Raw genomic sequence first — 15,920 nt, 5'->3', positions numbered from 1 at the left:
TTGTGGGGAAAAGAAAGTGATTAGTGAGACTCCAGTTATTAATCCAAAAAATCAATATCTATTGCTTAGAATTGCTGAGGGAGGAGATTGGAAACTCTTTTTTTTCTGATGAAATTTTTTTAAAGATATTTATTTATTCATTCATTCATTCATTCATGAGAGACAGAGAGAGAGAGAGAGAGAGAGGCAGAAAGAGAGGGAGAAGTAGTCTCCATGCAGGGAGCCCGATGTGGGACTCCATCCCAGGACTCCAGGATTACGCCCTGGGCTGAAGGCAGGCGCTAAACTGCTAAGCCACCCAGGGATCCCCTGTTGAATTTTTTTTTATATTCTTGATAAATTCCTCAAATTCAGAAAAGCTCTGGCATCTTCCACTAAGTCCCTATTGAATATGGATGACCAGGAATTTGGCCAGGAATTTGGACAGGGCACTTACTGCTCAAGAAAGAGAACAAAATTATTCACAGATGTTTTAGTTATGAATGCTATTGCTGACTCATAATGGAAAATGTAATAATGCTTCTGTCCAGGTGATTCTGCTGGGCTGCCAGCTCGCTTAACGTTGGAGTTCAGTGCTTTTGACATGTGAGTATTTTTCTGCTTAAAATCTAAAATGTTTGTTTTTTGTGAGGAATGAGCATCCTTAACCTTGCACCTAGGTGGGCTGCAGGGAGAACTGGGGGAGCCACCAGAAGCAGGGCCATCTCCTCAGTTCTCTTGTAGCCCCCATTGCACAGAGACATGTGCTAGATGCTTAGGGACTACTGGATTATTTTTTCAGCAGATAATTATCAGAGCTTATTAGGTGCCAAGTATCTAGATTGATTGAGACTTAGATAATATCCTTTCTGCTTTTGATTTTAGTTAATATTTTGTGATTCCTTATTGGTACTTCTTGACTTACTCCTTCAGTTGCTTATCCATGGGCATCAGTGAACATTTATTAGGCTACTTCTGTATACAAGCCACTGTGTAAGGTATTATACAAAGAAATATGACACATACCCCCAAAAAGTTGTTAGTTTTTTTTTCTTATTGGGGGCCATAGGGAGTGCTGGAGAGAAGAGAGATATTTATTGACTTGATTTTATGGGTGTTTGCACATATGTAATCCTTTCAGACCTGCCAGATGTGACTTTTCTTTTTTTCCAGACAAAGAAACCATGGGTCAGAAGGTAAAATGGCTTGCCCAAGGTCATAGGTGGCTAAATTTAGGAAGCAGAGATGAGAGAAAAGTGAAAACTATTTCCCAGGTTGTAGTCTGAGTAGCTGGGGGCATTTTGTTATCTTCCACAGAAATAGACCAGGAGGGGGATTTGATTTTTAGGAGGATGTACACTTGGTTTAAAACATATTGAGTTTGAGATGGCATCATCTGGCAGAAATGTCCAAGAGGCACTGGAGTTAAGGAGGAAGGGTCATCCATGTAGAGGAGATCATGAGGCTATCATATAAGAAGAACAAAGGGCCTGAACAGTGAATGAATCTGATGAGGGAGTGCAAGAAGGAAGATACAGAACTCTCAAAGGAGATGAGAATTATCGGAGAGGAAGAAGAACCAGAAAAGTGTTACAGAAACCAAAGATGGATGCTTTCAGGAAGGAAAGAGTTGATCAACATGTGAGAAGCAGAAAGGTCAGTGTTCAGTGCAAGGGCCATTGGATTTGTTGATTAGGCTGTTTGTAGTTCCAAACTGAATTCCACACGGGAGGGTGGAGCTGAAACAATATTGAGGGGCTATACAACAATTAATGGTTGAAGAATTGAAGGCTTCAGGGTGGTCAGTGTTTTTTGCTTTCTCCACATTAGCAGTGTCAAGATGTAGGCTATGAGAAAAGCCAAGCGGTCTTTTTAAGGACTGCCTGGCTTTTGAAAGTAGCAATAGTCAGAGGTTAGGGTATTGCAAGTAAAGTATCCCTAGAATATATTTTTTATTTTTATTTTATTTATTTGTTTTTGGCTTTTTTTAGTTTTTATTTTAATTCCAGTTAGTTAATACAAGGTATTATATTAGTTTCAGGTGTATAATATAGGAATTGAACAGTTACACACCTTACTCAGTGCTTATCATCACATCGTACTCCCTAATCCCCATCACCCATTTAACCCATCTCTTCATCCTCTTCCCCTTTGCCATCCATCCATTTGTTCTCTATAATTAAGAGTCTGTTTCTTGATTTCTCTCTCTCTCTCTCTTTCTCTCTCTCATCTCCTTTGCTCATTTGTTTCTTAATTTCTTAAGTAAGTGATATCATATGTATTTGAGTTATTTCACTCTCTGGTTCCATCCATGTTGTTGCAAATGGCAAGATTTCATTCTTTTTTCGGGCTGAATAACATTCCATTGTATGTATCTACTGCATCCTCTTTATCCATTCATCAATTGGTGGACATTTGGGCTGCTTCCATAATTTGACAGTTGTAAATAATTCTGCTGTAAGCATTGGGGTGCATACATCCCTTTGAATTAGTGTTATTGTCTTTTTTGGGTAAATACCCAGTAATGCAGTTACTGGATCATACAGTACTATATCTTTAATTTTTTGAAGAGGCTCCATAGTGTTTTCCACAGTGGCTGTACCAGTTTGCATTCTTACCAGCAGTGCATGAGGATTCCTTTTTTTCCCATATCCTTGCCAACACGTGTTGTTTATTGTGCTGTTGATTTTAGGCATAGAATATATTTTTAAAATCTCTCAAAAAGTCAACACATTTGATTCCTCTATCTCAAATTGCAAAATTTAACTGTATAACATAAATTCAAGCTGATACTAGTCCTTTCCCCTATCAAATCCCACGTAAATGAGGGATTTGATATGCTGAAATAAATAATATGCCACACTTTGAGAGGAAAGAATGGCTTAGGAAAAATAAACAAAACATGGTCCTGTTAAAAAATATATTAGTCTTTATATCTTTAAAAGGTATGTGTTGGTGTTTCTTGTTCTCTTCAGACCTTTCTTGCTCTGTAATAAATTCCTTGTGATTGCTTGTCAAAACAAATCCAATCCTGATAATCTCTCTCTTGTTTTGGTAGAGATTAGTTTACCTTTGAAGCAATTATAAGATAATAAGAAAATAACCCACAGTGTACAATCATTAAATTATCTGAAGATGTTCAAGGGGGCATATCAACAGTGTAGTTTTAGTGTGATCTGGAGAATCTAACATTAATTGCCAGTTAGACTTGCTCTCATCTTTATTTTTTTTTTTTAATTTTTTATTTATTTATGATAGTCACAGAGAGAGAAGGAGAGAGAGGCAGAGACAGGCAGAGGGAGAAGCAGGCTCCATGCACCGGGAGCCTGATGTGGGATTCGATCCCGGGTCTCCAGGATCACGCCCTGGGCCAAAGGCAGGCGCCAAACCGCGGCGCCACCCAGGGATCCCTCTCATCTTTATTTTGGAACTAGACTGAAGGGTTATATTTTTTAATAGATTTTAATAATTTTATTCTTTGGAACAATTAATTATAGGAAAAAGCAATTCACAGAAGTTAGGTTTTGATCTTATTACAAAATCCAAACATCTTAAACTTGAACAATCCAGAAATTTTAGTTGATGAAGGTAAGAAAATCTGATTGGGCAGCTATGACTTTCACATGAATGGCTCGCTTTGACTAGTCCCATCTTTTCATTGTGCTGTTAAATACCCGCAGCGTACAAGGGTGTGTGCTAGGTTGTTGGGGAGATGGGCTGGAATGAAGCATGCCCTAGTGGTGGAGCTGGAGCTGGAGCTGGCCGACCTGATATCTGTAGCGGGTTAACTCTGTTACCTAGAGTAAGTGCTTTTAGTTTCCTCATCTTCAGTTTCCTCATCTCTGGCACTTGGCTTCTGACATTCCTTCTGGTTTTACAAGTCTGTGATTTTCTGAATCTGTCTTAGGATGATTGGTGCTTTTGGTCTGAGTGTTTGTGTCCCTGCCAAAATTCATATGTTGAAAACCCTGTGCCCACAGTGATGGTATCAGGAGGTGGGGCCTTTGGGAGGGAGTTAGGTAATGAGACAGAGGCCTTATAAGTGGGACCAGTGCCTTAACAGACCCCCAGAGATGGATACACATCATCTACCACTTGAGGACATAGAAGTGTGTAGTCTGTGACTGGAAGAGGGCCTTCACCAGAACCTGACCATGCTGGCACCTTGATCTTGGATTTCCAGCCTCTAGAACTATGAGAAATAAATTTCTGTCATTCATAAGCCACCTGGTCTGTGATGTTTTGTTATAGTAGCCCAAAAAGGCTAAGAGAGCTAGGGAGTTTAATGTAAGTGCTTGGAGCTCCACAGAAGAAAGGAGTTCTTCATATCCAAATTATTTTCATTATATTCTTTCTTTGTTTTATTGCTGTACATCTGCATGGGTTTGTAGGGAAATTGTTTATAAATCTGTTCATCAGATGTTGAATGCCTCTTATGTGCAGGATGTGTAGGTGGTAGGAATGCAAAGACTTAGGAAACACAGAGCTCTGGATAGAGGTAGAAGATAAGTATTTGCATTGTAGTATGTTCTGTGCTGTAATAAAAGTGAAGGTGTAATAGTTATTTCAGAAATACTTATTGATTGCTTCCTCTGTGTTTTGACAATAGGATGTGCTAGGCACTGGGCGTGCAGAGAGGAATAAGATACAGCTGAAGAGCTAAGAGTCCTAGTACTCATTTATAGATGCCAAGAGTATCTCAGCTTTTCATAGCATCAGGTAAATCCCTTATCCTCTGAGTCCCTGGAAGCCTAATGGGTGTCTGCCAGCAGTTAGGACTATAAGGTCCTGTTCTCCACATTCACATTAGCTGAATTAGCAGTCAAGTAGTATTTCATCAGTCATCAACCATCTTGCACTGGAGAGAGCTGTCTTAGGGTAGGATGTACTGCCAAACCAGACCCCAAAATGTAATGATCCAAATACAGAGGAGGTTTATTTCTTGCCCATTTAATAGTCTAGGACTGGGATTCAGTGTTCTTCCCTCTATGTTTCCATCATTCTGGAGGGCTTGTCTGTGTGTGCTGCTTAAAACTGAACTGAATCTTGGGGGCCACCTGGCTGACTCAGTCAGTGGAGAATGTGACTCTTGAACTGAGGGGTGGGAGTTCAAGCCCCATGTTGAGCATAGAGCCTACTTAAAAAAAAAAGTATCTTAAATTCTGCATATGAGTGAAATCAGGTGGTATTTAAACAAAACAGATGAACATAGGGGGAGGGAAGGAAAAATAAAATAACAGAGAGGGAGACAAACCATGAGAAGACTCCTACCTAGAGGAAACAAACTGAGGGTTGCTGGAGGGGAGGTGTGTGGGGGAATGGAGTAACTGGGTGGTAGGCATTAAGGAGGGCACTTAATGTGATGAACACTGGGTGTTATATGCAAGTGACTAATCACTAAATTCTACCCTAAAACTAATACTGTACTATATGTTAACTAATTTGAATTTAAATAAAACCTTGAAAGAAAGAGAAAAAACAAGTAAAAAAAAAACCCACCAGCAACCTGAATTGTCACTTTTTACCTTGCAAAGCAGAGACATGTGTCACTTAGGTTCCATTCGGGAGAGCGTGGGCCCTCACCTGTGTTGCAAGGAAGACTGGGAAGCATGGTGCCCCACTACAAGCAGCATATATGTACTCTATTTCTGCTTAAGAAGGGAAGAATAGATTTCAGTGAAAAATCTCTGCATAAATGTGAAACTGACCCATTAAAACAAGAGTTTTCCTTTCTATGGGCTTCTTTCCCTTTAGGAACATTTATCTTTGCAGTCAGAAGAAATATTTTCTTTCCTAAACCTCAAGTTGGACTTAATTAGAGAAATAGAAGGCATAACCCTTGCCCTCAAAAAAACTTTAAAAAATAGTTAAGGGGGATCCCTGGGTGGCTCAGCAGTTTAGCGCCTGCCTTCGGCCCGGGGCGTGAGCCTGGAGTCCTGGGATCGAGTCCCACATCAGGCTCCCTACATGGAACCTGCTTCTCCCTCTGCCTGTGTCTCTGCCTCTCTCTGTGTGTGTGTATCTTTTATGAATAAATAAATAAAATCTTAATAAATAAATAAATAAATAAATAAAATAAAAAAATAAAAAATAGTTAAGGAAATGAGACTCATATGCAAAATCATCTGGGCAGGATACAGGCTCTCTTAATCTCTGCAATCTTGTTAGCCCCTAACACAGATCTGACATGTACTAGTTGCTCAAATAACTGTTGAAATCAATTACAAGCAGTCTAAATGCATGGTTGTCTAAAATGGGATGTGGTGTGGTTGGTGGGAAAGACAGCAGTGGAGTCTGTTAGCGGATATTGCAAAACAGATTCTCAAATTATTACAGCAAGCAGGAGATAATGGCACATGCCCCCAGACTGAGTGTGACTTCTAGGTTCCCAGAGTTCCTCATGGGCATGCAGAGCTGTGCATGTGGAGCAGAGATTCAAAAACTACCTCTGTCTTTCTTCTGAGGGATTTATTCTGTCCTGCCCACTACCCTGCCTGTTTTGAGGGCTCTGGCTACATGCCTGCCTTTGGCCAGATGTGAATAACAGGTGCTAACCAGCTTCAGTACTTTCCTCAGTAAGTCCCAGGAGACTGAATGAACTGAAAGCCAAGTTTCTAGAGCTAGCATCCTCAAGCAGGCCCAGACTTGTGGCCTTTCTAAGATCAGTCCTTTACCTGGTTAGTCTGCACCGCATTGTGAGTTTGCTGCTGGCTTTCGTATATGGGGAAGATTTCTAATTCTGATCTTTTAACAGTGTTATTGAGATATAATTTACATATCATAAAACTGACCACTTTCAAATGTATAATGCAGCAGTTTTTAGTGTATTCACAAGGTTTTGCAGCTGCCACCACTAATTCTAGAACATTTTCATCACTCCAGAAAGCAAGCCTATACCTGTTAGCAGTTACTCTACATTCTTCCCTTCTCCCACCCCCCCACCCCCCAGGCCTAGTAACCTTTCTTACCTAGAAAGTCTACTTTCTACCTTATGGATTTGCCTATTCAGGGCATTTAATATCAATGGAATTTGTAAGAAACTAATAAGTGTCTAGGACCAGGATGTATACTAAATTCTCTTGTATCCAAGTCCAGGGCTCTTTCTACTCTTCTTCTGAGCCATCTGTGTGAAACAAGTGAACTTGAACCTGGAGAGCTTGGCAGAATGGCTTTTCCTCCCCCATCACTTTTTAAATTCGTTTCCTTGGCTACCTTCCCTGGTGGGACTTTACTCCTGAAAAAGTCTTCTCCTTTGAAGCTTCACCTTGTCCTCACTGATTAACCTGCATGAGCACTATGTTCTAGGAGCCTCATCAGTGTGCTGGCAGTTGCTTGACTTTTCATGATGACACTTTGGCACTGCATTCACACACCTGGGACACTCCAGCACTTAGGAAGAAGGGTACCTTCTTCTTGTGCCTGTATCAGAATTAGATCAGAGCTTTGTTCTTTCTGTTTCAGCAGTAATTCATAAAGCCAAGTCTGAATGTCGGGGGCCTAGTATACCAACCACTGTGCTTCTTTCCTCCTCCCTGTCCGCTGAGTCTTGCCCTTTTGTGATTTCTCTTTCTCTTCAAAACTGTTTTTTGATGTCCTCCTCCCACGTGGATGAAAAATATTTTATTCAAGTAGAGTTGTGAGAAACAACATATGATTTGCTGACTTGTCCGCCTCCAAGGGAAAGCTCTGGCCATTGAAAGGTACTTTTTCCCTAGTACTTGGCATCTGAGCCCTGCAGGTAGCATTTGCCACAGCCTTTGCCACCCATCACACCCCTCCACACCTGTTCTAGGTTTCCATCTTTTCTCCTCGCAGCCCCTGTGAATCCAATTTTACACAGGCTCCAAGAGATATGAGGTCTTTGAAACTGTACAATCAATAAAAATGCATTCTTTCTGCAGCAATTGTAATTGACAACAATATTAGGCTACTAATGAAATGGGTATTTTCATTTAGCATCTGTAACCTCTGAAACACAAATTAATCATTTCAGGGAAGAGACCAGATGTTTCCACATCTGAGTTTGTATTCAGAATTAACTCATCTTCTGCTCCCCTGATTTTGATTACTCTGTATCATGTCACATGATAGATTGGCAGGTAGCCCGGGTATGACATTATCTGGGTGACTCAGACAACCACTAGGAGTTTGCTCTGCAGTGGCTCTGTGTGGAGCCTGTTTGGGTGGGGTGAGGTCTGGAGACATGTTCCTTGCCCTCAGGGAGCTTACTGTCCTCTAGTTGAGTGTGTATGATGGTCAGTCTTTAAGACACATTAAAATGTGGTGCTTGGGATGCCTGGATGGCACAGTCAGTTTAGCGGTTATGCCTCTGCCTTCAGCTCAGGTCTTTTTTTTTTTTTTTTTTTTTTTCAGCTCAGGTCTTGACCCCTAGGGTCCTGGAATTGAGCCCTGCATTGAGCTCCCTGCTCAGTGGGAGCCTGCTTCTCCCTCTCCCTCTGCCTGCCACTCCTGCTTATGTTTTCTCTTTCTGTCTGTCAAATAAATAAAATCTTTAAAAAATAAAGTAAAATAAAATAAAATAAAATAATAAAATAAAATGTGATGCTCATTTTCCTCTGACGGCCATAACCAGAGAAATGGGAGGGGCTTCCTGGAAGGGGAGGGTTTAGAGCAGGGCCTTGAAGCCTGAGAGTGTCTGAGTGGGAAGTAGACAGCTCAGTACCTTCAGTACCTTGGAGTCTGCTAGTTCTGGCTTTAGAATACTGCTCTGCCTTTATGTGACCTTAGGCCAGTTACTTAAGCTTTTAACTGGGAGAAAGAGCTGTTAGGAAAATTCAACACTTGTATAGTTCTTGGCACAGTAGAATTTCAATAATTGATGTTTCCCTTTCAGGTTAAAGATGGGAAAGAGTAAAAACTAGGTAATGAACTTATATTTGAGGGTGGAGTGGTGGGCAGTGGAAGAGAGATAAGGGCAAAGGAATATACAGGCTTTTTTCATGCATATAATGCCTATTTTTTTAGTTCTTAAGCAAGGATATTCATCTTTTCCCAAAGAAACATGTGATTAATCTTTCTTTACCCTATAGACCACTGTCCTTTGTCTCCCACTGCTGTCCTGGCTGTGCCTGCCTAACCATGTTTCTTCCCTGTCCAGGAGTGCTCCCACCCCAGCCCACTGCTGCCCGGCTGTTGGAACGCTCTTTAATACCAACACACTTGAGGCTTTCAAGGCCGCAGATAAGAAGCTACTTTTGGAGCAAGCAGCAGATGAGGTGAGCTGGGAAACTATGGGGTAGCATGGTAGGTCCAGTGTCTCTGATCACGTACATGGGTCTGGCATGGAAACAGGCATAGAGCAGGTACTTAAAGATAGCTGTGGGCTCTGGTTTATCTCAGAGAGTACTTGCAGCTTTCCCGTGTTGGCAGGAAGGTCAGGGAGAAGACCTTCAGGCTCTCAGCTGGGGATAGGCTGGAAAGTCCCGGCAGGGTAGTTGTAAAAAGCTTTGCTGCTGCTTTCAGTTAGCATTTGGAAGCAGCTTGACCCAGCCCTGAGAGTTCTGTTCCTGTGTCTGCATGCCTTTGTGTTCTCTGTTCTTTGTGCTTCCACTTTTAAGCACTGTAATGCTATCAGAAGTAATTGTAGAGTCTCTCTAGGATCTTTCGGGCTCCATCTAAACTACTCCATCTGATTTACAAGGTCCCTGTGGCCTGGCCTCTTTGGCCTTTCTCCCCTGTCATTCTTGCCCTTACCTTCTCTGACCCCATCACAATAAATCACTTACAATTCCTTTCCCTACTTTTGTTCTCACCCCTGTCCTTGGGATATAATATTCTCTCTGCCAAGAGTGTCTTTCCCTTACTTCTTCACATCTGAGTGTTAGGAATTAAAATAGGAGAACAGTTTATTCCTATCCTCTCTAACCTACTTAATCAAGTGGTCTTCACACTAGTCTTAAAATAGAAAAGAGTCTTATTTATGTAGATGCCATGGTCAGAGAAGGAAATCTTCTCCCTTTGGTCCTGAGGAAGGCATCCTTTACATCCCTTGAGATGGGTATAGCTTGTGATACAGGTGATGATGGTGGTTTTCCTTGGCCTGCAGCTTCACTGCTTCTAGGCTCCTGCTCTGGCTGCACATTTCAAAGCCTGTCTCCAAAGAGTGGGTCAGGTTCTCATCCATCATCAAAAATCACAGATTGTTCCCCACAGAAATCCCACCCCTTGCCCTGGGGCTCAGTCTTTACCTCCGTCGACACTCCCCAGCAGTTCCCACACCCTTAGTTTCTCAGAAGTGGGGACCTGCTCTTCTCTGGTCCAGCTCCTCCAAGGTTATTATGTTGATGGCAGGAACTTCTCTTCCACTCAGTGGCTCCTATTGGTGCAACTGTTTGCCTTGCTTAGTGACAGAGTTTAGCAGCTAATTTCAGCTGCTGAAACATCTTGTGATCAGCAGCTACAAACCATACCAGCTCTGCTTCTGGTCGCAATACTTGCTGAGTATGCATAAACTCATCATTCTCTTTCCTTCATGTCTCAGGGCAAGATAATTCCTCTTCTAGAAATCTCCTACATCTAGTTCAGATCACTGCCTCCTAGAATCCCTCCTTTGCTCCTTGCCCTTCCACCTGCTCAGCCCAGTTTGGTGGCAGATCCACCGAATTCCAGAAATTCCATATCCCTTTGAGGTAGCATGTCCTAACTGGTGGTGCACTCGGACATTTATGCCTATCTCCCTCACCAAATCCAAAGCTTCTTGAGGGTAGAGACTGTGTCTTTTATTCTGTAATCCTGATGTTCCTGGTAGCTAGTAGGCAGTAAACATTTGTTGGGGGAAATAAGGAAGGCATGCTTGCCTCCTTGGATGCTGAGACTGACAAAAAGGAGGGTTATTGGGTTTTTTCAATTTTTCAGCGGCCACAGGGAGTGTGGCCAGAGTGAGGTAACAACCTACTTTACTGCCTGGGTTAAGTGGTGCTGGGCTTGGAGGAAAGAAGAGCTCGAAGCTTTTTGCCTCTGTGCTTCACTTGAGAGCGAAGTTCAGAGATGCCTGAGAACCTGCCTTGACACTTCTCTTTCTTATGACAGATATGGGAAGCCATAAAATCAGGCGCTGCTCTTGAAAACCCTGTCCTCCTCAACAAGTTCCTCCTCTTGACATTTGCAGTAAGTAAATGGACTCTTGGGTACATTTAGACTGCTGAAATGCACTGGCCAAGTCCAGGCTGCCGATAGGACGCTGTGCTCTTTTCACTGAAGCTACTACCTGGTATAATTGAAGTCAGAGCTGTTCAAGAAACACTCATTTGATAAGTGGCCCCATAGTGCTGGCACTTAACACCAGTGCAAAACTAATTCATTCTTACTGACCATACTGATCATAATCACATGGTTTGTGTAACATGGTGACCCATGTCTTGTCATTCAGGACACAATAAAGTCAGCTTCAGGGAGTAGTGGTTCTTTGTTGCTAATGTCTTTTTTCAGTACAATCCTGTGGAGCTCAGTTTCTGGGTCCATCAACATAAGGAAAAGGTGACATCTTGGGGATCATGGCTATCCCCCAACAGCTTCTGGACTAGAGGAGTTCACACTACATAGTTTGTCCGTACAGCTGTGTTTCTTTTTAAGAATGAAAAATGTTTTGTGTAAGTGTAACATCTGTTGCCTAGGGAAGTAGAGGGAAGGACCTGGTCTCTATGATGGGCAGTGTGGGAAAATGTAAGGGTGGATTATAGAGATATCAGCCACATACACACCTGTGTATGTATATGTTTGTATGTCTGTGTATATATCTGCCCAAGACAAAGGAGAGAATGATAAAAATCATACTGAAGGCCATGCCAAAGGGTGGCTATTATATAAGGAGCACATTACCTAACGTGTTATAATGCTTTCTGTGTAATAGCGAGAGAGAGAGAAAAATGTTTAAATTCAAAAAAAAAAATTGTTTAAATTCTTCATGAGATTAATGGCTGCAATTTGGCATTAATAATTTGCTTGTAAATTTGAGCAATTTTGTAGATCTGCTACTAAGAGATAAGTAGTGCTAATTAAGGATTTCTGGGTTTGTTACTTTAATATCGATATATTTTCTGTACCAAAGAATTCTCAGTAATAGAATCTGACAATTCGTGTTTAATGAGAAAAATAACATTAGCTCTTACTTAAAGTTTTAAGGCATTTCCTAGAGTTAGTATGTGTGTTGGCCCTGCTGCCCTTTTTACTGATCATTCTTACCTTGCCTTTAAAAAAAAAAAAAATTAAAAGTCTCTATCTTTTAAAATCTTCAAACACAAAGGGCTTTATGTTTAATTTAATCGAGGTCCTTTGTATCCTGAAAAGAATTCTAAGAAATTCAAGCCTTTTGACTTTTGAAGATGATCTGATAAAGCTTCTTAGAAATTGTGAAGTTTTTCATCTTGAATTGTTTAACCTTTGACTAAAGATCAGTTATGACAAATCATTTAAGTATAAAGAAGAGAGAATAATCTCTGGAGATGTTTTTACTTTCCTTTCTACTGTTTTTAGGACTCAAAGGAACAGGCACTTCATTCATTTCAATTTTGTATTTTGTTTTGCTGCTGTCAAAAGGGAATTTGTTCTTAGTTGATCGATTAATGGCAGAATTAGAAACTGGAAACTATAATTACTAGACTTCCTCATCCAGACACACGTTTATATATACATTTATATTCAAAAAGTTATCTAGTACAATTTCATTTATATGAAAAGCCCAGAATAGACAAATCCATAGAGGCATGAAATAGGTGACTGGTTCCAAGGGGGGGGAGAAGAGAGAATGGGGAGCTCTGTGGATGGGTTTTTCTAACTAATAAATTGACAGAGGTGGGAGGGGCTCTGCTATTAGAGTTTCTTTTTGGGGCATTGAAAATGTTCTGCAGTTGAGTGGTGGTACAACCTTGTCAATATACCAGAAAACCACCCAGTTCTACACTTGAACATGGTAAATTTTCTGGTATGTGAGTTTTATTTCAATAAAAAGTCATCAAACAACTACCTATTCTTTATTCTTAGCAAGATTCAAGAAGCAATATTGATTAGCCAATAAATAGACTGATGGAGAAGCTGCCAACTGCCCATATAACTATGAGATCCCACCATAGGAGTGACTTAGGCCACAAAGGCTGCAAGAATCCAGAGGCAAGAGCATCCAGCCTGAGTGGGAAGTTTTCAAGATCAGCTTCATGAGTCATTGTCTCTGCCTTGCATCCCTTGGTGGAGGAGTGGTCAGATACATCCCTGAAGATGTAATCTCATGTCACTGATGTTCCTTTGTTCTCAGAACCTCTTCTGTGACCTGTGGCATTAATCATGGACTCACTTTGTCTCTGCCTCTACAGCTGTCTAAGGGCTGGACTGGGTTTTACTTATCATTTTGTCAGAGTGTCTAATGTATTGCTTTGTACATAGCAAGTGCTTAATAGTTGCTGATCCAAATTTCACCAACGAGGCATTTCTGAAAGCATCATTTTATTATCCCAGGCATATGTAGGTTATGGATAGCACAGCTTCTTCAATAACATGCTCAATGCATTTGATTATAAAGAGTGGTAACCATGTTTGGTGGTTGAGCCTCCCCAGATGGATTATTGAATATGGATGATTGGTACCATGAACAGAGTAAATTTCAGAAACAGAATCTTGCCCCCTTCTCCACCACTCAGTATTTTTGTTTTATTGAGTTCTTCTCCCCCTCTGAGCTTTAGTTTTCTGTCCATTAAAAGGGATAATTGTTACTTCCAGGAGTGGTTTTGTATATTAAACAAGGATGATGATCATTGTCAACACTTTCTGTTAGCAAGTGGCTGATATGTTTATCATGAGATATTCGTGTGTGGTGTGTAGGAATACTTTAAGAGAAATTCTGTATTCTATCATGAGTTCTATAGAAGATGAGACTTTCTGACCAGCTGATCATATCTTTTGTGCATCAGTGTGTCTGTCTACATGGCAGTGGGGAATTACATTAATAGTTGCATTTCAATTTAATCATTGGTGCTACTCTGATATCCTCTGTCATATTCTTTCTTCTAGGATCTAAAGAAGTACCACTTCTACTACTGGTTTTGCTTCCCTGCTCTCTGCCTTCCAGAGAGTATACCCCTCATCCAGGGTCCAGTGGGCTTGGATCAAAGGTTTTCGCCAAAACAGGTATCAACAAATAAAACAAAATGCAGCAAAAATTGGACTTAACACACTTGAGTACTAAAGTTCATTGAATTCATTCTAAAGACAGGCACTTGCTGAATGAAGAGATGGTCACTGTGGAATCCTCCATACATGGTACTAGGAGCAGACTTATTCACAACATGTTTGTAAAATCATATTGAAAGAGTAGTGAGTGATATTTTTTCAGATTTTCAGTGACATTTGGTGAAAAGCTAAGCTGGTGGGGAGGAGTTATAGGAATATGTTGTTAAGTCTGCAAGAATTTGCCAAAATGTGGTTTTCACTTTCACTGTGAGGATCCTAAGGCAGTATACTTTGGAAAGAGTCTTTGAAACCAAACAGAAGACATTCTACCACCCTCACACCATGTTGTGGAACATCAGGAATGGCACATGCAGAGCTAGTCTTTGTGGTCTACGAAAGACAATAAGGTCATCAGAGATGATCCTGAGAAGAGCAGTGAAAATAATCAGGCCAGTAGAACACAGATCCTAAACCAAAGAATTCTGATTGCTATTGAGGCAAGGATTGTGGTCATGTCAAGATGATCTGAAAACCGGGATCCCTGGGTGGCGCAGCGGTTTGGCGCCTGCCTTTGGCCCAGGGCGCGATCCTGGAGACCCGGGATCGAATCCCACATAGGGCTCCCGGTGCATGGAGCCTGCTTCTCCCTCTGCCTGTGTCTCTGCCTCTCTCTCTTTCTCTCTCTGTGACTATCATAAATAAATAAAAATTAAAAAAAAAAAAAAAAAAAAAGATGATCTGAAAATCATGAAGCACTAAACCATGAATTCTAACACCAGGGAAAAGCCCTTATTGATGAAAAAATAGTAATAAGTTTGTTTAGAACAAATTGAAGGTTGTTTTGTGGAACTAATTTCCCAAGAAATATAAGTGGAGGAAAAGGACTATGCCATAGGACTGACTGCTGATGGATACAGTGTTTCTTTTAGGAGCGACATAAATACTGTAAAATTATTGCATTGATGGTTGGGTAATCATATGAACATGCTAAAAACAGCTGAATTATGCACTTTACGTCGGTGAATTGTATAGTAAGTGAGGTATGTGTCAATAATGCTGTTATTTTATGGAAAGGTTCAGGGTAAAATTCATCAGTGGTGGATTCAGTCCTTGGTTTTTAAAGGAGCTCTCTCTACATCTTTGTGATTAGCATCTTAGGGAACGACCATACTGCACCATAAAATGTCCCCTCGTGCCCCTAAGACACACCACCGTGCACATGGAAAATGCTACACAGAAGTGAAGGGGTATTATTTGAAGTACTTATATGTTCATTTGTTGCAGAAGAATAACGGGTATGCTCAGTCATTTCTAGTCTCCTGCCTTTAAAGTGCCTTTTATGTTAATTTTAAGCTCAGAAGTAGATATGTAATTGTCTGGAGAATAACTCAATGTTTCCTGTTCTTAGATTCAAGCCCTTGAGCATGCATATGATGATCTTTGTCAAACAGAAGGAGTCCCAGCGCTACCATACTTCTTAATCAAGTATGATGAGAACATGGTACTGGTTTCCCTGCTTAAACACTACAGTGATTTCTTCCAAGACCAAAGGACAAAGGTCAGAGAAACTCTGAGTTTCATTTTATTAGCCCTAAAAAAATCTGATGTTCATGTCGTACGTAGTAAGACCACTGCAAAATTCAGACTCACTTAGATTTCTTTAGTCCTCCAAAGAATGTGGTGGAACATTCTGTATCTTCATCCTCTCCCACCCTTGTTCCCAAATCAGCTTCTCCTCCAGATTTTCCTAGCTCTGTTACACC

General features: G+C 40.9%; 1 protein-coding gene across 17 annotated transcripts in view; it reads left to right on the top strand.

The window, feature by feature from the left end:
* ATG7 (autophagy related 7) overlaps positions 1-15,920 on the top strand; it is a 237,862-nt gene that overhangs the window by 17,681 nt on the left and 204,261 nt on the right. For 16 of the 17 annotated variants that reach the window (XR_013357403.1, XR_013357402.1, XR_013357407.1 and 13 more), the window contains 5 exons: positions 531-585; positions 9,098-9,215; positions 11,029-11,106; positions 13,999-14,115; positions 15,566-15,715. Coding sequence is in view for 11 of the 17 variants with exons in the window: in XM_077857802.1 (XP_077713928.1) it covers positions 531-585; positions 9,098-9,215; positions 11,029-11,106; positions 13,999-14,115; positions 15,566-15,715 (518 nt within the window). In the remaining 6 variants the exon portion in view is untranslated. The remainder of the gene's footprint in view (positions 1-530; positions 586-9,097; positions 9,216-11,028; positions 11,107-13,998; positions 14,116-15,565; positions 15,716-15,920) is intronic. The other variant, XM_077857806.1, reaches the window with a different exon arrangement.

This window comes from Canis aureus, chromosome 19, assembly GCF_053574225.1.
Source record: "Canis aureus isolate CA01 chromosome 19, VMU_Caureus_v.1.0, whole genome shotgun sequence".
Lineage (NCBI taxonomy): Eukaryota > Metazoa > Chordata > Mammalia > Carnivora > Canidae > Canis > Canis aureus.
The sequence above is the reverse complement of the archived record's forward strand: the minus strand, read 5'-3'. Positions and strand labels throughout refer to the sequence as shown.